This window comes from Aulonocara sp. 'chitande type north' Nkhata Bay, linkage group LG18 (genome assembly GCF_057382095.1).
Source record: "Aulonocara sp. 'chitande type north' Nkhata Bay isolate Kocher_YH1m ecotype deep benthic linkage group LG18, A_spYH_male_GT1.1, whole genome shotgun sequence".
Classification (NCBI taxonomy): domain Eukaryota; kingdom Metazoa; phylum Chordata; class Actinopteri; order Cichliformes; family Cichlidae; genus Aulonocara; species Aulonocara sp. 'chitande type north' Nkhata Bay.
In genome coordinates this window covers 3,977,367-3,993,891 of record NC_141361.1, presented here as the reverse complement: position 1 = coordinate 3,993,891, position 16,525 = coordinate 3,977,367, and the positions used below count along the sequence as shown (strand labels likewise).

At 40.1% G+C, this 16,525-nt stretch overlaps 1 protein-coding gene across 2 annotated transcripts in view; it reads right to left on the bottom strand.

Annotated features, from left to right (window-relative positions):
• Positions 1-16,525, bottom strand: part of adcy8 (adenylate cyclase 8 (brain)) — a 127,976-nt gene that overhangs the window by 9,960 nt on the left and 101,491 nt on the right. For both annotated transcript variants that reach the window (XM_086273318.1, XM_086273319.1), the window contains one exon: positions 5,736-5,894. In XM_086273318.1, coding sequence (XP_086129444.1) covers positions 5,736-5,894 — 159 coding nt within the window. The remainder of the gene's footprint in view (positions 1-5,735; positions 5,895-16,525) is intronic.

Genomic DNA, 16,525 nt, shown 5'->3' with positions numbered 1-16,525 from the left:
ATCCCTAAAACCCCAGGCGGAGATGGTGGCGATCACATAAATGGTTATCAGTGTTGTTTGTTAACCACGTTTTCTGCTTCGAGGTGTGTGGAATTTCATATAGCTGGGGGGCAATGTTTGCATCATTTCTGTCTTCGATGGAGAGCACTGCCTCAGTAAATCATTCAATCATGTAAATTTACAAGTTGATATCTTTCACTTATCCTCACTGTGCTCTCAGTGCTGTTTACCTCTAAACTTTACTTGACGTTGTAATCTCGGTGGACACTCACGTTGAGCCCAACATATTCATGTCTGGCTTTAGCGGTGACCATCAGTGTTATGCATTTTGATTTGTCCCTTTCCTGATGCTGCAGTCATCATTTACTTTGAATTGTGCTAAAAATAAAAATAATAAAATAATAACATATCAAATGACTTGCTGCTGGGTTCGTGTATGCATTTAGCATTGCACCATCACTCTCTCATACAAATATGGCGACTTATGCCTCCAAAGTACAGACAAAAACCCCCAAATAAAAATGTTAACATTGATTTAAAGCAGAGAGATGTTCCGTCTATCTACAGTTTGTTGTTTGATTATCTCATCGTGATGATCAGCTACAGCTTAGAATCATAATTCCAGGAGCCAAGTTCTGCTCGAGCTATAGATCTGATGTTGATCCGAAACTGTCTTTTATGAGTCACTGAAGTCAGATGCAGTAGTTTCTGAGATTACCTCAGAAAGGCCTCCAGGCAAAAGAATTCCAAGCACTAAGAACTCGGAGGGCAGCGCGCGGTTAGCCGCATGCTTTAGGACGAGTGCTGGCTGCCCCGGCACTGATGCAGCATGTCTGCTGCCATGATGACATTAAAACATGGGGGAGGTGTCAGGAACTTTTAGTCTAAAAACAGGGGCAAAGATGTTATTTAAGACCATCATTTTCTTCTCCTCTTTTTCCTTTGCCAAAAATATTTGGATCAACCAATCACTTAGCTTGATGCACAAGTGTCTGTAACAAACAAGTGTCGTTGAAGCAGCAAACCTTTGTTTCTACAGATATGTTTTTCTGTCTTTCCTTGAAGTCACATTTATTCATTTTTCCACTTCCACTTCCTCACTTTCCACTCCATTTTCCACTTGGGTCATTATGAAATTTGGCGTGAGTTTAATGTTCCAACGCTGACAGTTGTACTCGAAACGCCTCGAAGACGTTCAGAAACACGCCATAATTTGCATGACAGCTCTCAGTGTGTTTCCAGCCACTCTGCTTTCAAACACTTTGTTGCATTTCAATCATTCACTTCAACTTTACTTTGGGATCCTTTTTGATTCTATACGATTTTCCTCTAAATGTTTCAAAATAAAAGCTTTACTAGAAGACGAAGAAGAATTCAGAAATGATCCATGAATTGACGAGAATAAGAAACTAAAAATGTGGCGTCAAAATAAAAACTTGACTGAAACTGTTACTGAAATTTAACAGATTAAATTCTGCTGAAGTGCCATTTAGTAAGCGACTGACACACTCAGGAATAAAACCTTCAAAAAAACGAAGCTACCTGGTGGAATAAATGATGCTGAGTTTTAATTGATTCCAAAGATCATCAAAACCTCCTCAGGGGTGTGGGAGCCTATTAATAACCCAGTGCTCTGGTATCTAAATCACAGAACAACAAACATCCTGATTAATAATGCAACAAGTGATTAGAAGTCAAACTATTCTAATGGATGCATTTTTAATCGTGTCCTTTTTAATTAGAAGCAGAATGATATCGGCTCTCCTCTCCTGACATTCATAATTCATAGGTTGCTCGACCTTTGTTTGGAAGGCAAAGGAACATTGGAGATTTGATCATCAAGGAGGCAAGAGAGGACAATACAGCAATTTGAAAGGACTAGTGATAACGGGTGTGTTTGCAGACCAGTGGCATCAGGTATTACTGAGCTGGTGAAGGAGAGCGACGAAGAATGGACGACTGGAAGAAAAACAGCATCAAGAAGCTGTTTTGTTGTCACCTCTTCCTGCACTTTAAGCAAAAACACAGATAACCTTAACGTAATAATCTCTGATCGATATATCAACACGGTGGCTTTATCATAAGGGATAGTGTTCAAGTTAAAAAGTGTCAAAGGGAAAAGGAGGGGATTGCGCTGTTTCAGCTCAAACTTTTTCAGTATCTACAAATTAGACATTTATGCGTGGGTCTATCCCCGATGTTAACGCTAAACCTAAAAATCATATTCTCTGTTATCTTTTTTGGTCAACCAACCTCTAAACCTCTGATTTCCCAGTTCGCCAAAGTTTTTGTTATTCCGGTTAATGCCAACCGTCTGAGGGAGGCCTGGGCCAACTAGACTGCACCCTAGCCACCTTTGGCTCCTCTGATAGGCCACTTCCATCTCACCAAAGGAAACACGGGGATAGGGACGATTGCTGCAAAGAGGCAAATCTTACAAGAATGGAAATCCCCATCACCTCCTTGTTCCAAAAAGATTCGTTGCTGCAAAGGGAAGTCTCTGAGCAGTTCTCAGGGCATCTGGAAACCTCTCCTGTAGGGGTGGGTTTTTATAATCGATTCATCGATTAAAATCGATTCTGGCTTGGATAACGTAAAATCGATTCATTAAAATCCTAAATCGATTTTTTAATATAAATTTATTTTGTCCGAAATGCCAGAATCTCTGGTGACATCTCACAAAATTTCAAGAACCTCCAAACAGTAAATGAGAGCAGGTACAGGGATTCTGCACATAGACTTAATCACACAGCGGATCAGAATCAGTTAGATGTCGCCTTTCTCACAGTCGGGGCTGAAAGCCGACAGCTCGCTGATCCGGGTCGGCGCTTTGTGTTCACGCCCTTTATGCGCTGATTCTAAAGCTGTTAGTTTGATCTCTCTCCAAACAATATTGACCGAACCAGCAGCAAAAGAAGATGCAAACGCTTCACATAAACATCGTCATGAATTCTTTTACTGTTTTGCTTCCATTGCGATGCGCAGCTCTCTCTCTCTCCCTCTCTCCCTCCCCCCCCTTCTCTCTCTCTCGAACAGTTTCGCTTTCTTCATTATTCGCTTGCTTGTTATGCACAAGTCTACTGTTGCTTACAGCGCTGTCGGCAGCTGTTTTTTTCCCTTTTACATTCTTCCGAAAAGAAAACCTCATTTCTGCTGTTCAATACTGAACAAATTGAAACTTTTTAAAATTATTCAAAATGCAAAATGCTTAGCCGTGTCTCTAATAAAACCGCTGTAACGTCAGAGGTAATGTTCATTAATTAATGGTTTTCTTTCGTTTTCGATGTACTGCAGAATATTTTTATAAAATCCCAGGCCAGGAAAATCACCTTCATGTTTTTCTGTGTTTTATCTTCAGCTACTTTGACACAAAGGCATCTGCTGTGATGCTCACACCTTGGATAAAGTCTTGCGAGTGTCAGCTTCCTTTTTATAGATACAAAAATATGTAAATGTTCTGATCTGAATTATATTTCCGACTGTCAAAATTTCCCAGATTTAAATCGAATCGAATCGAATTAAATCGAATTGTGGATCGAATCGATTCGGGACCTTGTGAATCGGAATTGAATCGATTCTAGAAATCAGTGACGATACCCAGCCCTACTCTCCTGGACTTGCAAGATGGGTCATAATCTGGAGAATTTCTTCCTGCAACTTTATGCTTGATGTCTGCTTATCAAGGTGATTTTTGCTATTAATCCTTTATATAACATCTCTCCACCCATTGATTTTCTTTCATTGTGTGTATTTGATTCTTTGTATAAATATATTTTTTAAAAAGTGTCATATAATAACTGTGATGATGGTTTATTATTTATAACTCATCCAACTGGATAGTGGACTTGGGGGCAGGGCTGCTTTGACTGACAGCTGTCCAGATGTGTGCAGCTGTACCCGCTCACTGTCTTGGCCTGGCTTCACCTTGGCTCATTAAACTGGATCTCACCGCTGTGTTTGTGCTGTTGGTGCTTTTTGGAGGATTTTTCATAACTAATGTTGAGTTGTTTTTTGCTACAGACCATGTGGCAGGTTTGTGCTTTTGTTTCAGTGACTGAAATTCTGTTGTTTTATTAGACTGTCACTTATGTATCACTAATTTCCTAATAAATAAGTTTGTGTTTGTGCGAGAACCAATTCATGATCAAATTACAGGTTTACAGCCTCTACAGCTAAATTTCTCCTTTGTGATGATGCAGTGATCTTTAACTCACCTGTTTGGATTTTGTGAAAGTTTAAAGTAAGCAGCGTGGCCTCTTTGACAGGCATGCAGACAGCAGCTGCTGCAGCTGCCTGGAAGCTTCACCTGCACTGAAAGTCACTGAAAGCATTTTTACTGGCATTATCTTTCTAATCATACGACCTGCTGTGTGATACAAATCTTGACTTAAATTCTATTAGTTTGTTACTAACGAGTATTTAGTGGTAAGTCTGAGTGTAAATTTGTGCTCTCGTTTTATCTCCCCTTGGGGACAATTAAAAGCACCAGAAGAAGAGCGGCAGCGATAAGGTGAACAAAAAGTGACTGTGAAAAGTTTAATTCTCTGCAGAGTTGGGGCAGCTGAGTCACCGCTGTGCCAGAGACAGAAATCAATGTGTGCTGACAGACAGACAACATGTTATTAAAATCAAATCGAATGCATGGGTTGGAAAAAAAAAGGTCTCTAAAGATTTCTGGCTGAATGAACCGCCCCACCAATTCTCACTTTGTAAAGTCTTTGAAAAGCAATTACACTGCCTTTTCTTTTCTCTGCAGGCAGCAAGACCGAGACTCGGCGAACGAACTGTAATGAACACAGGGGACTCATTTTTCAGCAGGTCTGTGGTGAAAAAAATGAGGCGAAGCGTGCAAAGGAGACGCTGCTTTATAAAACCACTAAATATTGAGTCAGTCCAATGTTCAGATGTGACCTATCGTTTGCTGACAGGTTACTGAAAACATTAATCTTTCGAGTTGTCAGTGGCCTAAAAAACAACCTGTGTCTACTTCATCATTCCTGAAGCTAATAACAGGCTGTGATTCACAAATGCTAGCTGAGAGAACTGAGATCTGGAAATGGTACTTTACTCTGAATCAAGAGAAGAATAAAATTTGACAACAGTACAATGACCCAAAACGTCTGCTGCAAGCATCCACCCTACAATCAGATTCAGCCTTGACCCACTGCATCCTAATAACTGTAACGGTGCAGTTATATTAAGAAATTATAACTCATTTTAAGTGAGACCACTTTTAGTTTGAACCCCCCAAATATGTTGTTAATACAATACTGAGAAAGAGGAACAGGAAAAAAACATAGTGTATATAAAACACAGACGTCGTGTCTGAAACCTGCATTCTGTCTCATGACCAGTATGACTGCAAAAACAAAGTGCCCGTCAAGAGCTTAGATCTGTGACCAGAGCACCCACTTACAGGAAGCCACAGTCACACAGGCCCAGAGACTGGGTGCGGATCCCTCTGGCGATTTGTTGCTAGCATATTCCCAGACACCAACCAGCTAGCCAATGAAAATTTGATTACCGTTATTTAGCAGTTGCTGATATCACAAAGGTTTTGGTTTACTGGAGGCCTCTCAATTTTTCATATTTCAATTTGATGTGTATTTGTGACGAAATGACTCAAAGAACTTTTCCCCACCTCCAGATCCAGATCGACTCAACCGCTTTTTTGCTAAAAACCAACATAACCACTCGTATAACCACTTTTGGTGTGAGCGGGTTTTTGCACAGACCTCGTTGTCCCGGTCCTTCTCTAGGAAGTGTCGGGCCACGTGGCTGGGTAGGATGTTCCTCAGCATGTTCTCGTTGTGTTCTCGCAGCTCCTTCATCTCGTTGATCTCCTCCTTGGCCTGGACACGCCACAGGAAGTCCAGTCGTGCTGTGTACTCCAACTGAAGACAGAAAAATGAAGGCAGAGCACCTCAGATCAGTAACTGTCACAAATCAGAAACCCTAGTTCGGAGTGCCACTGTGTGCTCTAGCACCAGTGGATGCTTGCACTCGTATAATTCATTCAGGCTACTAAACAAATCATTTGGATGAGTTATTAATGTGTTTTTTAATCATTCATGCCATTGTGGCTGTTTGCAGATTAAACACTTCATCTGTTTCATGTGCAGAGAAGATCTTCTTTGGCCCGACATAATTTTACTGTACTTTGTGCATATACCAGCTCAAACATCCAGTGTATGAGATCTGATATCAGTAAACCATTTTGATGTATTTTAACCCTTTAAGACCTACCATAGAACCAAGTCCGCCAGAGCTTATATTATATTTTTACATGCTGTGGAGCCATTTTTGGGAGCATTTCAAGTTGCTATACATCAATACAACCATTACAGCCTAAATGTTAATAATATGCATGCATTAAGTGCATAGTAATTACATAAATTGCAAAAAATTGCAATAAACTACAAAAAAATTGAAAATCGTTTTTGTTTTTTAACATATATTTCTAGTTAGAGAAATTTAAGAGGTTTATCCCTCAAAACTGTAAATACAAAAAAGTTGCACAAACAAGTTTCCCACCACAGGAAATTTATTTTGAGTGTCTTCATAGTTTTATTTTTGAAATACACCAATTTCTATACACTGCAGGAAAAACGAAAATAAATATTATAGTGCAAATTTGCAAAAAAAAACAGCATATGCATCAAAATAAACAATTTCCAGCAGTGCAATATGAGTCCTAAGCATCCCAGAAACGACACAGAAAGTCATAAAGTCAAACATAACTTTTAAAAACACCAGTATAGGCTCATGAGGCCTTGGTGGTAAAAAACTACATTTCCGCGACAATGACGTCACTTCCAGTTTCGGGCAGGACATAACGGACATGCGATAGTTTGTGCTGATGGACGTAGGAAGTGTTATGAACAGCTGATCGGATCGGCAAAGCCTGTTTCTGGAATATTATGGGTTTTTTTGCTGCAAGTGCTTTTTATGCAGTTTTTGCAAAGCTTTATGTGGAAGGAAACTGTGACCGAGGACAAGCTGATGCCATAAGATGTAAGTACAACTCCTCCGGTTTCATATGCAAAAACAATTATTGCGCTAGCTCACGTGGTTGCAGTGCTACCGGGATTTAAAAATAGTTACGCAAAACGGAGCGTGCCTGCTCTGACCGGTTTTAAAGGGTTAAAATACAGAGACTTGAACACAGCTTCACCAAACTGCATAGCCCAGTTCTCCAAATCTACACACAGGCTTATTTTTTTTAAACAAACAAGGCACTCTTCAGCAGAAAAACAGCAGCGCTGCTTCTTCACACGATTAAAACAACCTACGCTGATGTTTGCCTGACAAGTGACCCCTTACGGCCATGCCTAATTATTGCCCTCGTTCTGAAGTCAAGGCTGAAATAGCGTGATACTTTTGCATGCTGTTAAGGAGATTTGAAGCTCAGCTTCAGGGGGTTGGCTCGACATACAAATTGTCTGATTTTGACAATGAAGACCACGGGTTGAAACTCGTCTTCTTCAGTCTAACCTCAAGTTATCTAAACTTCACCGAAGGAACTAAATCGTCAAAAAGAAGTGAATGAAAATATACGTCGTCTGACACCACTGTAGGGCTGCCACGATTAGTCAACTATCAAAATCGTCGACGACTGATTTAATAGTCGACGCGTCGTTTGAAGCTTTGTAAGATCCCAAAAGACGCAGGAATAAGTAGCAGGATTTAAGAGTGTAATAACGGACTGAAACAGAAGATGGCAGCACTGCATGTACAAGGATGCCAGCTGCTGTTAAACCCCGAAGAAGAAGAAGCTGTGTCCCAGAATTCATAGCGCAGCCCAGCTTAGTTTCCAACAATGGCGGCAGCTAGTTAGTTTTAATATTACTCTTATTATTCTTTCTGGGTCACAAAAAAACTTTTAACATATTTTCAGGCGAGAATGTAGCTGTGTAAACCTCAAATATCTGCTCAGTTTATCAAGACACCACATATTTTCAAAAGCACTCCGACGTTTTCGGAGACGTCTGTTACCCACTAGCTCGATAGTGAGCCGGGGGCTAGGTCACTAGAGCCGTGAGAACACCGGACTCCCGGCAGATCGTTTTCAAACCCACCGCCGTCTATCGCTACTCAGGTTAAACATGATATATGAGTCACTTAGATAACTTAAAAATGTTATTGTTTGCCTTTTTTTCATTATTTTATTTGTTCCTGAGTAAATCGGTTTGTCTGAGATTAAAGTTATAGTTTTTACACAGCTGAATAAACGTCAAGCAGACAGCTGATTAACAGAAGTGTGAGATGCTCGAGAATTTACTCCGGTGTCCTGTTATATTTTAGATAGCAAGGAGTTTATTAAACTTCACTGAAACAATCTGCAAATTTCATTAAAATTTAATAAACTATCATCTTGTCTTTATTTTTAGTTAGCACAGACCTTAAACACTTAAAGCTGTAAGCTAATGATAGTTATATAAGAGCAGATGCTGCTGGTGCAATAAGCTGTAGTTTTACGTTCAGTGGATGATGATCTGATTAGTCGACTATCAAAATAATCGTTTGTGGCAGCCCAACACCACCATCTCCTCGGTACTAAACATAGTAATATGATTGCTTTTCCAACAAAAGATTTAAACACAGACAAGCTTCAAAAAAGCACAACATCTGGCATAAATGTACATAGATATATTAACAACAAGTTATTTTAGAGGCCGTGGACAAAACAAGACATTTTGGATGTTCGATGTGGAGAAGACTGGATTAAAATGATGTTTATGCCTTCTGGCTGTTCTTCTACCAGCAAGAAAATATCAATACAATCACTAAAGTAATTGTATTGTTTTCTCCTGCTGGTAAAAGAAAAGAAAAAGTCAAAGAAAATCAGTTTTTTAAGTCATGAGTTGCAAACATTGTGAATCAAATTACAGAGTGATATACTCAGAGCGCTGGGTCTTTAGAAATCAAACCTGCAACAGAGAATAATAATAAGACCAAAGGAGAGGACCCTGAAAATCTTTTTCTTTTCTTCTACTTTTGTTAAAATTCTAAAGAGGAATGGAATAAAGACACCCCAAAACTGAAAAGTAGAGCCAACAAAATGTGAGCTTTAATAAGGAGCTGATGGAAGCTAAAGGAAAATGAAGGCATGTAGCAAAGAAGGGAAAGTGCACCATGATAATGGGGATCAGGTAGGGACAAAAAGACAGAGAGACAAATAAGGAGAATGATCTTTATAAAGCAGAACAGCAAAACCAAAGGCCTCAGGATGATGGGACCTGATGAAACCACACGTTTCTGTGCTTATTTAACATGAGATGCTTCTGTGCTTCTCTTTTGTGGTCTTATCACTTGGTTTCAGGTTGGGTCGTTTACTTACATTACCGACGGTGTCCATCATATCTGATGAAAACACCCTCGCAGCCGTGCAACATTTTCTGAGATTTAGTCATATGTGATGGAAGTTGAGAGAGAAATGGTCCCAACCATCCTCATCCTTGTTATCTGTTATACCTAAAAATAAAAATGTATTTATTTATTCTCCACATATTCCCCAAATCTTCCCCAACCTCCAAAAAACAGGAAATCCATATCCTGTCTGTGTTCTCACCCAAGCCTAAACAGGCACTTGTTAATCACTTAACTGCTTAAACGTGTAACCAAAGTTCAGGGGAAAGTCTTTTGTTTATTTCATTTAGATGATGAAAAAGCTGAGCCGCAGTTCTGGATCAGGCGGCTAAATTAAAAAATCTGCTAAAAGCCAGATCAATTATGTAAAACATGAGGGTGCGATCAATCTGAAGCTCAGAAAAAGGATTCTAATAAGCAACACAAACCGATGTTTTGAATGCACAGTTAATACCAAGTCATTTGAATACATTAGAGACAAACAAAAGTCACCACCATTTACTTAATACTTGCAGATGAGAGGAAGAAAAAAAAACTAATTTTGAGGGCCGGCTGAAAAGCCTGCGAGGATTTAAGCGACTCTTTCCAGCATTCAGCGGAAACCGTTTTGTGATTAATCGCGGTAACAATTAGTCACTTAATCATATGAGTGAATACAAAAACTTCAATCTCATTTTCTGTTTTTCTAATTACGAATGCAAAGCCTGACAGCCCCGTTAGTCGGTGGGATAATGAGATGGCGCCCGGTGAAAGAGCGGGTCGCTCCGCCATTAGCCAACATGACCTCCGCTGTTCACCGATGGCTTCTGTTAACTGTACAGAAAATACCTCGCTCTCCTGTTCTAACGAACACGTTACTCAGTACAGGAGCTGCAGTCACCTCACACATTGTGGTTACTGCAGGTAATCTCCATTTATACAGTTACATACCTTAATGTGACAGCCCAACAACCCGACGAGCATTAAAATGTATGAGGATGTTAAACAAAGAAGATTTAGGCGAACAAATAAAATAAAAACAATAATCCTGTCATTTTTCTTTCAGCTAAATCTAGCTGGAGAGGGGGGACAGACATGGCTGATGGCTACTCTGGTTTAAATCATACGTGGTCCAATGACTGGCCTTCAGTGTGAGGTCAGAATAATGGCTTTTATCCTTTATGCTCCAACCACCTGGAAATCTTCACAACGCATTGTTGGAAATGACAATAAGCCCTCGATTAGTTTTTAATTTAAAAAAATGTCATTTTGTACGTGAAAGTGGTTCCATAGTGGACTGGTTTACACGTTTGCCTAACAAAGCAGGATCCCATCTGAAGACCAGGAGGAGGCACAAATCTCTCGTTGGGTTTTGTCAGGAAGCTCAAAAATCTGCCACATCAAAGCTGCTTGAATATTTGAGCTTGGGAGCATGAAAAAGTACTTACACCCTTCCTGATTTCTTAGTTTTCTGTATATTTGTCACACTTAACTGTTCCAGATCATCAGATTTTAATGTTAGACAACAATTACCTGAGTAAATACAAACTGCAGTTCTTTTTGCTTTTCATTTTTAAGGGACAACAGCTACTGAAACCTACCTGGCCCTATCTGAAAAAGTAATTGCTCTTCTTGTTAAATCATTAACAGAATTTTCACTAGCCACACCCAGGCCAGATTATTGTCTAAAACTATTTAGAAGTTATCCAATAATCAATAAACAGAGGTAGGGTAAAAGATCTCAAAACAATACATCATGCCACAATCTAAAGAAACAGCTGAGAAACAAAATCACTATCAGTCATGGAAGGGTTACAAAGCCATTTTTAAGGCTTTGTCTCTCACCGTGGTTCGCTGGAATCTCTTCGTCCACAAATGGAGAAAACCTGGAACAGTGGTGAACCCTCGCAGGAGAGGCTGGCTTACTGAAGAGCTCATCAGCGACTCATCCAGGAGGTCACAGAAGAAACCAGAACAAATTCAAAAGAACTGCAGGCCTCACTTAAGGTCAGAGTTCTTGAGATTGGGCAGAAATATCATCTGTGACAGAGTTCCAGGGAGAAAACACTGCTGACCAAAACGGAGACAAAGCCTCATATCACATTTGCCAAAAAACATCTTGATGATCCCGAAGTGTTTTGGGAATATATTCTGTAGACTGATGGAAGGAAATTGGAACTTTTTGGAAAGTTTGCATCTCGTTATATCCGATGTAAAAATAACTTGCTATAAATGATGTAACCATGAATTCTGCTCTCTACCAGAAAATCCTGAAGGAGAAAGTCCAGTCATCAGTTCTTGCCCTGAAGCTCAAGATCACTCAGGTTATGCAGGACAATAATCTGGAGTCCAGTACTCTTAATGGCTAGAAAAACAAACAGTGGCCTAGTCAAACTCCAGACTCAAATCAGATCAAGATGCTTTAGCATGATGCTCAAAAACTCCACAACGAGGCTGAATCACAACAACTCTACAAAGAAGAATCGGCCAAAATTCCTCCACGGCGAAGTGAAAGATTCATTGCCAGTTATCACAAACACTTGATGGTAGTTCTCGCTGCCAAGGGTGGCACAATCAATTTTAGGTTTTACTTTTTCACTCAGGGCCAGGTTTGGATAGTGTTTTCTCTCCTTTTTCCTCCTGATTTAAAACCTGTATTTTGTATTTACAGGGGTTATCTTTGTCTAACACTAAAATTAGTTTGATGACCTGAAACATCTTAGTGTGACAAATATGCTGAAAACTAAAAATTCAGGAAAGGGGGCAAACACTTTTTCACAGCATTTTAGATCATTAATATTGTACATCACAGAGAGGGTTTTTACCCTTGACTCTAAGACATCCCAACTCTTATGCGACTGTGACTGTTATTGGGAAAATTATTGGGACCATTTGCAATGAACTTCTGATCCTGATGACTTTGAAATGGTTGTTTTAAGACCGAGGTAGGGCTGTGCGATATGACCAAAATCTCATATCCCGATATAAGACATTTATCGTCCCGACAACGATATAAATCACAAAAATGTAGCATTTTCTGTAAATTCTGTAAATTTCGGGCAACTCGACTTGTGTGAAGTGTTTCCAGCTGGGCGTCCTGTACCTGGAGTCGAGTGTTTTGACCGATGCATGAAACTATACATTTTTAGACATAAGTTGTAACGGCCGCCATTTACTTTGTGAGTATTACACGGCGTGCTGCGGGGAAAAGCCAGTTTTAATGTTTGAGTCTAAGGTTTACTTTGAGCACCTGACGGCTCTTTTTTGCTTCTCATCCATAAACTCTTTCCATACTCTTTCACGTGATTCTTGCGTAGGTGGTAAAAGAGGTTTGCCATGTTTGAGTCTGAGGTGGGGACCGGTTTGCAGCATAATTTCCATAGTAAAGGTCCGTGTCAGACTTTTCATAACCAAACCATGTCCATGCTGCAGAGGGAGCCCCTCGTTTAGAAATAAGGTCCTTGATTTGTTTTGTTTTGGTCATTCTGTTTGTCATCATTTCAGTTTATTTTGAAAAATCTCAACAGGATCTTCAGCTTTATTGTGAAAGGCTTGGGTGGAAAATAAACAAGCGGACAGCAGAGCCACACGCTGGGTTTACCGTCGTTGTTGCTAACGACAACGCGTAAAAACAGTTGCTTATCCGTCCGTAGTGTGGTTATTTTAAATATAACAGAAAGAGAGAACTTTCTGTTATATTCACTATAGTGACCATCAAAACGATGAAAAATATTGCCGTAAACAGTTTATTTTGCGACACCATGAAACAAACGATAGCGTAAAATGAAACGATAGATTTTTTCATATCGTCATCCGATATATATCGTTATACTGAACAGCCCGAGACTGAGGCTACAACTACTTGCAGTCAGATGACGACTTCCTTGTCCTTGTCGTCCTTTTTATATCCTTGTTAGACTGAGCGATGCTTACACTGACTGAGCATAAAGACGCTTATTATTTTGGGAAAGCTTATGAAGATATTGGAGCCAGTGAAATAATGTAATGAATTGAGGTTTACACGTGAGTGCTATTATTTGATTCTTCTTGTATTTGTGTTGTATTATTGCTGCCAGCAGTGCGGCCTTGATTAATGTTCGAGTCTTAAAATTATTCAGCAGAAAACTGGAGTGTCAAAAAGAAGAATCCCTAATCCTTTCAAATTAAGAGCTTTTTCTGAATGGCTGTAACGAATTGCTTCGTGCTTGCTGTGTTTGATAATGTAATTACGGCTCTGACAGGAAGCAGCACTCATGAACAACAACCTCATCTGGCTTCAGTGTTTCCACCATTAATTTATTACGCAAAAGGCTGCTGGCTTAGTTTCCTCTGCTGATCTGTTGATGCAATAATCAACTACCTACAACAAAAAACATATTATAGTAGCCAAATTTGCTAAGTCGATGCATTAACTTGTCTTATTGTATAAATGTGCAAAAACTCTTTCTTTTTCTTAACTTTCAGCACTTTTTTCCTGGGCTCGCATAATGAGCTGTACACTTGCAGCTCCAGATACCATCAAGGGAAAAGGTGAGAAAATTTTTACAGGGAAGACATTACACACAGTCAGAGATAACGAGCGCTGAATAAAACCACAACTCTCGTAATGAAAGAGGCTGTGAAGACGAATAAAAGGCTGAAATAGTTTCCTTCATCTCTCCGCTCTAATAGGGTTTTCTCCACAGCACAATAAGTGTCTTTTGTGAAAGAAGCACTAACTAATGTTTTAACACCCTCTGTGTTCATGCATTTCTTCAACAATGGACGACAGGGCTGTGGGTTTTCAGCCCTGTTCTCATTCCAGAGCTTCATTACGCCATTGTTCAGCGTAACGATTATTACCTCTGTTTTGCTTCATCACTGTGTGCCTCTGTTGCTGGAGCTCTGCTTCAAACACAAACCACGGGCCATTCTGAAAACGTGAGACTTCTGATTACTGTTGGAGTCGATTACTAGTAGGCAGAGGAGCGGATGTGAGTCAAAAGAATGTCGTGTCACTATATTTTGGTCCGTTTTAGTCAGAACTGCTCCGTGCTTCTTGATGCTGCTCTTTGGGGAAATTTCTCCAATCTCAGCCCAACCTGTGTGCAATTACTAACGCCACAGTTGTATTTTCTAGTTCCAGCGGCTGCCAAAGTAGAAATGAGATAGAAAATGGGGGTGAAAAACCTGCTGTTATGCTGGTAATGACATGTGTTTTGACAGCAGTCCAAACATATTGAAAATGTTTGCAGGTTTTTTTGAAGCATTATGTAAATTAATGTTAATGTCAGTGGTCACAGGTTCGTACAGACGGCAAACTTGATCCCAAAATAAACTGTGTTTTCTACCCCAAGTGTAAAACATGACGGAGCTTCTGCCATGGTTTCTGGCTGTGTTTCAGTCAGTGATGTCGGGGATTATTTTGTGTTCATTTTTCAGCATGGCAAATTCAATTCAATTTTATTTATACAGCGCCAAAGCACAACAGCAGTTGCCTCAAGGCGCTTTATATTGTAAGGTAGACCCTACAATAGCACATACAGAGAAAAATCCAACAATCCTATGAACCCCTATGAATAAGCACTTAGGTGACAGTGGGAAGGAAAAACTCCTTTTTAATAGGAAGAAACCTCCTACAGAACCAGGCTCAGGGAGGGGCGGGGCCAACTGCTGCAACCGATTGGGGACAGAGAAGAAAGACAGGATAAAGTCCCCAAACACTGCAGTAATCCAATCCAATCCAGTAAAATCAAAACTACCCATCATGGACTGGCCTCCCCAGACCTCAGACCTCAGCCGCATTGAATCTCAACATCCAAAGAAGAGCTTTAAATGTCCTTCAAGAAGCCTGCAGAACTATTCCTGAAGACTACTTAAAGAAAGACGCGGAAGCTGGCTCAGAGAGTTCAGACTGTGTAGAAGAATAAAGGTGGCCATAACAAATATTGACTTTTAAGCTTGTTAGAATTGCACAAACTCTGTTTTGGTTCTGGTTCTGGTGTTAACGTCATTTTAACGAGATTAACGCTGACAGCACTATTATATACCCATGCATGTTTGCATATATTCTAATAACTAGCTGCTTTGCCATGTTCCTAGTAAAATATAAAGTGACTTTTCCGCAATACTGTAGTTACCACACTGGAAAAGTACTGATTGCTTTTCCTGAATCGCCAAAGCCAGAAGTCTAGATTCCAGCTTGAGGGTTTGCAAACATCACATTGTGTATGTAAAGCTGTTATAGACAGCCTGTGTTTACTGTCAGAGAAAAGCTTCCAGGCTGGACACTAAAGGACTGAACATGTACAGGATCTAAGGATCCTTTTATGCTTAGTGGAGTTGGATCCACGTCTTGCTCGACGCTGAGACAAAATCCTGCTTTAATGTCTTTGGCTGGAACGTAACTGTAACATAAACAGACAGGAAAGCACTGAGATTGCCTTTTGAACTTAAAACTTGAAACAGTAAAATATACCACAAAAATTGTAACTTAACCCCTGCTGTGAGCTTAAGCATGAAAAATGAAAACAAAAAGTGCTCCTCTGTCAGCGATTATCCACTTTGCCCAAAGATAATTTGGAGTATTTAGCAGAAAACACGGAGCCACTTAGTTCATCAACACTGCACTAAAAAACAGCTGGATCCTGTTTTGCACGCTGGACTTTCCTGCTAAGGGTAAATAGTCTTTTTAGTGTGCTCTCTTTTCCCTTGGCCATATGCATCTGGCACAAACAGCTTTTCAGCGCTGCGAGTGTTTCATGCTGTGAGCTGTCATTGTCTCTGCTTTGCCAAACAAGTGGTTTGACCCAGAGAAAATCAATACGCCACTGCATGACTTCAAATACAGCTGCTTTCTACTTTCATGAGGCTACAAAAGACCTTCAATTACGGCCGTCTCTGACCAATGCCGAGCTGCTAAACTACATGATCAAAGGTTGCCATAGCGAGAGCATGAAAGCGGCACAGTGGTACCGGTTTCCTTCAGGCCACTGAGTCTCACTGCATCTTTATAGAAATGGCTTGTATAATGTATCAGACGTGTAAACAAAGTGGTCTGTGCCAGTTTTGCTTTGCTGAAGAAACACTCCGGTCGCTTATTATGCAATCATAAAACCTGGCAGGACGTTTCCTGTGTTATTACAGATGCGTTTAAAGGCTCGGTTATTAAAATGTTCTCTACCCACAGCCCTGTGTC